Source organism: Salvelinus sp. IW2-2015, linkage group LG31, assembly GCF_002910315.2.
Source record: "Salvelinus sp. IW2-2015 linkage group LG31, ASM291031v2, whole genome shotgun sequence".
In the NCBI taxonomy this organism is placed as follows: Eukaryota; Metazoa; Chordata; class Actinopteri; order Salmoniformes; family Salmonidae; genus Salvelinus; species Salvelinus sp. IW2-2015.
Genome location: NC_036870.1, coordinates 13,649,024 through 13,657,658, shown reverse-complemented (window position 1 = coordinate 13,657,658; position 8,635 = coordinate 13,649,024). Strand labels below are relative to the sequence as shown.

General features: G+C 44.3%; 1 protein-coding gene across 1 annotated transcript; it reads left to right on the top strand.

Moving 5' to 3' along the window:
* Nucleotides 1-4,561: 4,561 nt before the first annotated feature.
* LOC111955898 (proline-rich protein PRCC) lies at nucleotides 4,562-8,396 on the top strand. The gene is made up of 7 exons (XM_023976263.2): nucleotides 4,562-5,531; nucleotides 5,658-5,705; nucleotides 6,168-6,647; nucleotides 7,093-7,191; nucleotides 7,435-7,581; nucleotides 7,866-7,931; nucleotides 8,079-8,396. The coding sequence occupies exons 1-7, from the start codon at nucleotides 5,214-5,216 to the stop codon at nucleotides 8,163-8,165; spliced, it is 1,245 nt and encodes a 414-aa protein (XP_023832031.1). The 5' UTR covers nucleotides 4,562-5,213; the 3' UTR covers nucleotides 8,166-8,396.
* The last annotated feature ends 239 nt before the right edge of the window (nucleotides 8,397-8,635 follow it).

Genomic DNA, 8,635 nt, shown 5'->3' with positions numbered 1-8,635 from the left:
CTTTGGATCAACATGATGGCAACATTACATTTGTATTTTTTTTTTAATAACTTCTAAAAAATAAAACTTTTGAGTGATTGGCTCGCTGAAAAGCTGCTGCTACCCCCTTCGAACAGTCCCATGCGGCAGTCTGAGACAGAGACATTGCATAGCATTTACACTTCATTCAACAATATTCGTTTTAAACCCAGCAATTGCCATTTTATAAAAATGTGCCCAGACATAAGGAGATGAGAAAGCAAAAAGCAGAATATGGATTATCAGTACTATGATATTCTATGCAGAATATTACTACTATGGTTAGTCCGATTATGCAGAATACTGCAGAAAAGCTAGAATGATCAGGTGCTAACAAACAGGTGCTCTAAGGTCAATTGACTGTTCATGGGATACACTACATACCGCCCACAATTCCAAATGATGGACAATGTTTCCACCATTGTGAGACCTAATGATGCCAGTGCCGCAGTCGCTACACCGCCTCCCTCTTGTGACACTCCACAACTGTCACAGCATGCTGTGTCTGGTGGAGTTGAAGCTCAACAGCTGGGAAGTGAAGCAACAACTCCCACAGTGTCCTCCAGGCATCTATATCAGTCTCTTGGTATTTGTATGTTTAGGGGGTTTGTTTCCCTTACATGTTTGAAGGATATCCATGTACTTTAAAGATACCATGAACTAATGGGTCCTTTTTTCAAATCACCATAGCAATGGTAGATTTGGACCTACTGGACCTACTGGACCTGATAGGAAATAGGTAGCTGCTGTTCTCATTCAATGGGTAGATTTGTTTTTAGGGTTAGTATTTCGAATTTTTGTTAGTTTTTGTTTTGGGCCATCGGGTGCATGAGTTCAGCAAATCTAGCTTAATGTCAGAGTCCAATCTAACTGTTTGTATCCTTTTACAACCTAAAATGATGTAAATGTACTTTTTTTTTGGTCTGATATAAAAGTTAGTGCAAAAAGGGTCAATGCAGATGTATGCACTACCCTCTGTAGCGCCATGCGGTTGGATGCCAAGCTGTTGCCATACCAAGCGGTGATGCCAGCCAGTCAATATGCTCTCAATGGTGCAGCTGTAGAACTTTTGAAGGATCTGAGGGTGCTTACCAAATCTTTTCAGCCTCCTGAGTGGGAAGAGGCATTGTCGTGTCCTATTCACGACTGTGTTGGTGTGTGTGGACCATGATAYATCCTTAGTGATGTGGACACCGAGGAGCTTGAAGCTCTCAACTCGCTCCACTACAGCCCTGTCAATGGGAATGGGGGTGTGCTCGGCCCTCCGTTTCCTGTAGTCCACAATCAGATTCTTTGTCTTGCTGACGTTGAGGGAGAGGTTGTTGTCCTGACASCACACTGCCAGGTCTCTGACCTCCTCCCTATAGGCTGTCGTCGGTGATCAGGCCTACCACCGTTGTGTCGTCTGCAAATTGAAAGATGGTGTTGGAGTCGTGCGGGACCACGCAGTCTTGGGTGAACTTGGAGTACAGGAGGGGACTAAGCACGCACGCCTGAGGGGCTCTGTGTTGAGGGTCAGCGTGGCGGATGTGTTGTTGCCTACCCTCGCCACCTGGGGGGCGGCCCATCAGGATGTCCAAGATCCAGTTGCAGAGGGAGGTGTTTAGTCCCAGGGTCCTCAGGGTCCTTGAACACTGAGCTACACTCAGTGGTCAGACAGTGCTGCAATTGTGGTGGGAACCATGTTCCTGAGTTTCAGGAGTGCCCTGTAAGAGTGAAGGAGGTCGAAGTAGCAAGAATCAGGGCTGTCTGTCCAGCAGGTGTCCTATTCAGAGACAGTGGAAATGCTGAAGGAGTGAGTGGAAATGAGGACGAAATGTGTTTTTTTCACCCATTCCCTGTGTTTTTTTCTGTGTTAATGTTCCCTAGCTTTCACCCCCCACCCAGTAGGTGGAATCTCTAACATTTGTTTGCGGACCGCCATAATACCATGAAGAAGAAGAAGAAGGGCTCATGGCAGCAGCGGGCAGCAATCGAAATGGTTGCGATAATTGTTGGATTGCAATGGTGCAACCAAGAGTAGTAATATGTTTGGAGTTTTGTGTAGTTTAAGATCTGGAAAGTCAGAACGTGAGGATTTACGGTTAGAAAGAATTATGCTGTTGTTGGGGTTACACATAAATGGTATTGAAAATCAGTTCTGTTGGATTCCGGCTCATACAGAAGTTTAGTAGATATAATACAAAAAGAGCAGTGAAAAATAATATTGTGGATATACAGGTGCAGTTAGGTAAAGGGGAAATTAAAACATTGATTCAGAAAAATGGGTTTGATTGCTGGCAGAGACAATGGGATGAAAGTAGTAATGGCAGACAGTTTTATAGTACAAGGAAATCTGTACGGGACATAGTGTCATATAATAGGAACAGAAGGGAGGAAGTTATGTTGTGTGGGATGAGATTAGGCCATACAGGATTTAATGAATCTTTGAATGTATAATGGCTTTATGGTAGAGGAAACAGTTGAATATGTATTATTTTATGAAATGTATGATGTAGAAGGGAAAGGTTTTCTGACAGGGTCAGAATGCACCTGTCAGTTGGGTGTGATTCGCCAATAAAACTTGAAGAAGAAGAAAAAGCTGCAGCGGGCAGCTCGATTCTGAATTTCCTGAAGTCCCACACGGAGATGAAAGTCATCAATGTCGGAGGACTGGGGTTGGAAGAGAGTGGATGGTGAGAAGAAGTGAGGCAGAAAGAAGGGTACAAGGTGAAAACCCGAACCTACTGTGAAATACAAGCCCGAGTACTTTCTCCTTTGGATCAAGTACAGGAGAGAAAAATGCATGTTATGTGCCTGAAAACCCTGAGTAGTCTTGCTGGGGATCAGAAATGTCCTGTGTGAGTGAGACAGATTGACATTTCCATTTATTGCTATGGTCATTAATTGTACCGCACAGATGGAAAGGAAATCCCAGAAGATTGAATTGGTAGTAGCAGCAGCAGAGGTTTTTGGGTATCAGAGATTTTAGTGCAGAAGAACTACGGTGGGGGGGCTCTGGTCTATGTTGGGTTAGTTATAAACGTCTTTGTGTCCACTGTGGGGCTCCATGAGAATCAGATCAGGAAGAGTGTGGCGGAGTCTTCTGGGACTGGCGGAAACTGAGGTTTTGTTTGAAACTGCTAGTTAGTCGAGTGAAGCAAATAGTACAGAAAGTGAGAATGAGTGGGTTACAGTGGCGAAGAAAAAGGGAAACAAGAGAAGTAAAGCTATGTTGGAAAATAGGAAACCACTAGACTCGTTTTTGGTCGGAGTCAGTTTTTTTCTGGGGTGGTGCAAGAAATAAAGGCAGAGGATATAACTGAAGACATCGATGGAGTGGTTGGTGCATGTCAATTGACCTGTATGGTGGATGGAGAAAAGAAGTTCACTTCATCCATGCTACTGATCTTTGATGAAGAGTCTCTCCCTTCTCATATAAAGTTAGGATTCATGAGATACCCTGTAAGAGCTTTTGTGCACAAGCCCTTTCGATGTCATGAATGTAAAAGATTTGGTGTCAAGTGTTTTTAGAAGGTAAGAATATRGTATGCCAGATGAAGGGAAATGCTGCAACTTTGGAGGTGAACATGTGCCTGAATTCTTGGAGTGCCCTGGTAAAGAGTGTCCAGTGTGTCTCCTTTCTGGAGGCGGTGAGAAAATTGGAACGTGTGGTGGGGAAGAAGCAATGGTAGTAGAGCCACCATGACCAGTGAAGGTTTCTCATCAACCGAGGGATAGTGAAATGCTACATGTTAAAAAGGTGGACTTTGTATTATTTATTGCAATGGTCATAAACTGTACAGCACAAGCGGAGAAAAAGTGCAAGAAAATTGGAATCATTGTGAATGCCTCTTAACGTTTTTGGGGTCTTTGTGATTTCACAGCCGAGGCAGTGCAAGAAATCCTGTCGATGAATGTAGCCCCGTCACAGGCCCCTGAGCCTTTGTAGGGATGTATTTTGGAGTGGACTGTAATTGAAGAAGTATGATGTTTTTATTTTTATTAGTTGATGTGTTTTATTTTGTAAAATGTAATTTTCCCCCTTTCCCAGAGTTTTTTTGTTTCTTATTCAATACCCCATCCAGCTGGTTGCGGTAATGCACCATTAACATTGGATGCCAAACACCGTTAAACTCCATCGAAGAAGACCTACAGGGGGTTTTGAGAGAATGTGTTCCAGCCTCCCAGGCTGATGGACTGGTGTAGGATCTGTTGAGGTCAATGTAGTGGGAGGGGGGGGGTGAGTGAGGATAGGGGGAAGGGAACGTTATGGGAGCATACCCCATCCAGCTGGTTGCGGTAATGCACCATTAACATTGGATGCCAAACACCGTTAAACTCCATCGAAGAAGACCTACAGGGGGTTTTGAGAGAATGTGTTCCAGCCTCCCAGGCTGATGGACTGGTGTAGGATCTGTTGAGGTCAATGTAGTGGGAGGGGGWGGMGGTGGTGGTGGTGGGAGTGTGTTGGGGATAGTGGTATGTTTATATAGGGTTAGAAGGCAGTGCAATTTACTTTTTTTGTGAACAAATGTGCAATGCATTTTCCAAACTGTGAAAGGCAGCAATATGCAATAAAGCGTCTCGTCTGCCGGAAAACCACAAGAAGAAGAAGGTAGATTTGCGTCGAAGCTGCGCAATAAGTAGCAGCTTGAACACTTCTGTTTTGCACGCATCTATCCATGATTGGCATTAGAGACCCAAAAAGGAAATGCTAGCAATTGCTAATGTTATTGGATAGAAATAGCTATTTTGGTGGAGGAAAGAAACCATGGGGTATTGACTAAATTGATTGCATAATATTAAATGTAACGGTTAACTAGAATTAGCTTAACGTTTACATTAAAATTCTGTTAAAACGACCTGCTGAGGCCTTGTTAGCTTCGAGTCAATCAATCCTCGGCTTGTTTGAAACATTACCCTGCAGTGTGGCTCGACTTGACTTGAGCCTCGCTAGCTAGCTAGCTAGCCTTTGGCAAGCCAGTTGTTTTAAAATTCAATTTTAAAGCTAGCAATGAAGTTGGTCCAATTTTAAATGGTTGTCCACAATTTAATTGTTCTCATGCAATACGTCTCATATACTTTTCTGGCCAAACAATTGTAGCTAGCTATTGTGAGCTTGGAAAGTGGGTCGTGGGTGCAGCTATAGCTAGTTAGCCATATCTGTATTTACCCGCTACTTATGCGAACAAGCTGCTGCAGAAACATCAATAATGTCTTTGGTAGCGTATGCTAGCAGTGATGACAGTGATTCAGAAACATCTAGTTCCATCGTCCCGGGGAGCAAACCTGGGGGGCTTTTCTCACGCCTTCCTACCCCAAAAATATCTGCCTCAGAGGCACTAGGAAACGTGCGACCAAGAAAAGGGACAACACACGCATCATCACGGAACACTGTGTCAAGCGATGGCAACGAGGACTCAGTTACCCGTTCTCAAGCATTCAAAGGAGGGTTGCTTTTCGATTTACCTAAGCCGAAGAAGCGAACAGAGCCTGTCAAAATCACTATACCTGAGATAAAAAGAGGGGATGTAAGTAACAGGACCACAGGCTCATACCTAGGCTACATTTTAAACATTCAATTACATATCTTGTTTGCTTGTTTTTAAATGGATTAAAAGTGGAGATTTCAACATGATTCTATGTCTTGTCAACAGTCTGACTCTGATGAAGATGAACCAAGGAGAAAGAAATCCCTGCCCCAGGTAACCTGACACTGCACTTGCATTTTAGATAATTCTCAATGACAAATTCTCTGTATGTGGACATGGGCCTTTCCAACCATACATATCATGATCTAACCCCTGACCTAAGTCACCACTAGCTGGCCTCCGCCCATTACACAGCCCTGAACCTTAGTCACTGTTCTAGCCAGCTTCCACCCGGTACTCTACCCTGCACCCTAGAGACTGCTGCCCTATGTACATAGTCATGAACAATGGTKATTTTAATTATGTTTGCATGGTGTTTCACTCACTTTATGTATATACTGTATTCTATAATTTATTTTCTTTCACTTTTTTTATTGCTACTGTAGGTATTACTGCATGGTTGGAACAGGAAACATAAACATTTCGCTGCACCTGCGACAACATCTGTAAATCTGTGTACAAAAAACTTTGATTTGAAGACATACTATTGTCTTTCCACCTCTATCTCTCTCTTAGGGCCCTGGCACTGGCCTTTCCTCCCTCCTGCCTCAGCCCAAAAATGTGGTTGTGAAGGAGATGCAGAGGGCCCTAGTGCCTCACACCCTCACCAAGCGGCCGGATCCAAAGAAAACCACAAAGCCCTCTTTAGGGTCCTCCCAGGGCCACGCCAGTGCTTGCGCATCCCCCTCCGCCATCAAAGCAGCAGCCAAGTCGGCTGCCCTGCAGCTAGCGAGGCAGATAGCTGCTGAGGAAAGTGACGAGGAACTGGCCCCAGAGAACTACTTCTCCCTGGGAGAGAGCGCCAAACCTCTCCCCGCTGTGATCCCCAACCTGAACCCGGAGCCTGTCCCCACCTCAGGCCTACTACCCGCTCCTGCAAGCATACAGCGTGGTACCTTCCAGTCAGACGCCCCTCTGGACTTTAGTGCGAACCAAGAGGGAGCTTGGGGAGGTCAACAGCTAGGGGTGTACCAACAGCCCTCGGCAGAGCCTCAGGTACTGAGAAAATGTTGGGTTAATAGATATAGCTATCTTTCTCTCTAGATGGATGGACAGATATAAACTGTATTGCTTTGCAATGTATTATAGAAAACAATGTTGCCAATACACCAAAATAAACTACAATAATACTCAACTTCCACAATATACCAAATACAAATAGACCTGCTGTGCATTACCTACTCAAATCTCCAACTACAACTTATTTTAGAAGAGAGCAAATTATATATATCAGTCTCTTACCAAGCTGATATACAGGTTCAAACATCAGATATACTCTGCCCAGAATGGATCCTTATTGACCCCTACGAGTTGCTCTTGCAGACAACATTTCGCTGTAAAATCTCTCTTGTTTTTATCCATTGAGACACATCAGGATAGCGTAATGCTTTTCTCATGTTGCGTTGATACAGGCTAACAAAAACATTCTTCTGTTGGATAGGGCTACTACAACGAGGCTTACTACCAGGATCCTGAGTCTGACCCAGCGTTGCCTGAGCCAGAGCAACCTAGCTCCTCCGCCCTGTTTGATGATGAAGCGGTATGAAGGTTTCTTGACTTGACAATGGTTTATTGACTTGTTATTGATCAGGAACGTTCCCCCCCCCCCCCTCCCCCTGATTAATCAGGAAGTCCTGCTTGTCTGACATTATCCTGTATATCACTGAAATTGATTTGTTTTATATTGTCCTGATCACATCTTTAATTGACGACATAGTTCATACATTGATTAGAGGTTACTGCTTCAAGATATAGAAGAGTATATCATGTTTTCTGGCTACAGTTCATGAGGCTGCAGGGGAAGAGGAACAGGGGCAAGGAAGAGGTGAAGTTCCTGGAGATCAAGGGAGATGACCAGCTGAGTGGCAACCAGCAGTGGATGACCAAGAGCATGACTGAGGAGAAGCAGGAGCGCAAGTCCTTCAGCAAGGTGAGGGAGATTTGCGCAGGAGCTGTCCCGATATTGCTTACACTTGTCCACTCCTTCCAGATCTGTGAACATAGGGTTGTTAGGAGCTAGGGTTGTTAGGGGCTAGGCGCTGAATTGGAAACTGGATCGTAGTAGTGATGATGGGGTAGGGGAATATTAGGCAACAGTGGAACGAGAGCTGTGGAGTTGGTGGGGCAGGACTTTTTCCATGTGGCATAGGTGAGGATTTTGTCATCTGTTCTCAACCTTGTTTGGTCTGACTCTTTGACCTCTTCCCTCTATAGAAAAAGGGAGACCAACCCACAGGGCAACAGCGACGCAAGCACCAGATCACATACCTCATCCACCAGGTGAGTACATATACATTGCAATTTTTTAAACAATCAACATGCATGATTATTGGCCTCACATCAACATACCTAAATTTAACCAGATATGGGATGTTTACAAGCATGTGTCAGTTTGAGCGAACTTGTTCTAATTCTTATCACCTTTAGGCAAAGGAGCGAGAGCTGGAGCTGAAGAACAGCTGGGCCGACAACAAGCTGACTCGCCGGCAAACACAGGCAAAATACGGCTTCTAAGAACCGTAACAGGAGGCTTGGTGGCATAGCCCTCCCCATGAAGATTAGAGTAGTACAGTCCACAAGGTTCCCTCAACAACGGGGGTCATACTATACCCTTGCAGTGGGGGAGGGGTTACACACCTCATAGACCCATCCTTGGAGATGCTAGCACTGACTTTCCTTTTTGTTCACCCTTATTTGTTGGCCTCCCTGGATTTGTGATACTTAAAACATTTCTGATTTAAACCATCATTTTGGTGGAACTATTTTATATTATGTTGGTTCTTGGCTGCATAGGAAATCACATGGTTAACAGACACTATGGTTTCCTGGGAAATACTGTTTAAATGCAATTTCATGTGGCGGTATTTTTCATATTACACCTTGAACCACCAATGATCAATAGTCTGGGAATAAGAGGAAGGTTTCCCTTGTGGTGTCGATATTTTCTTCATCTTGTATGTTTCCAAGGGTGGGACAGTGACCTG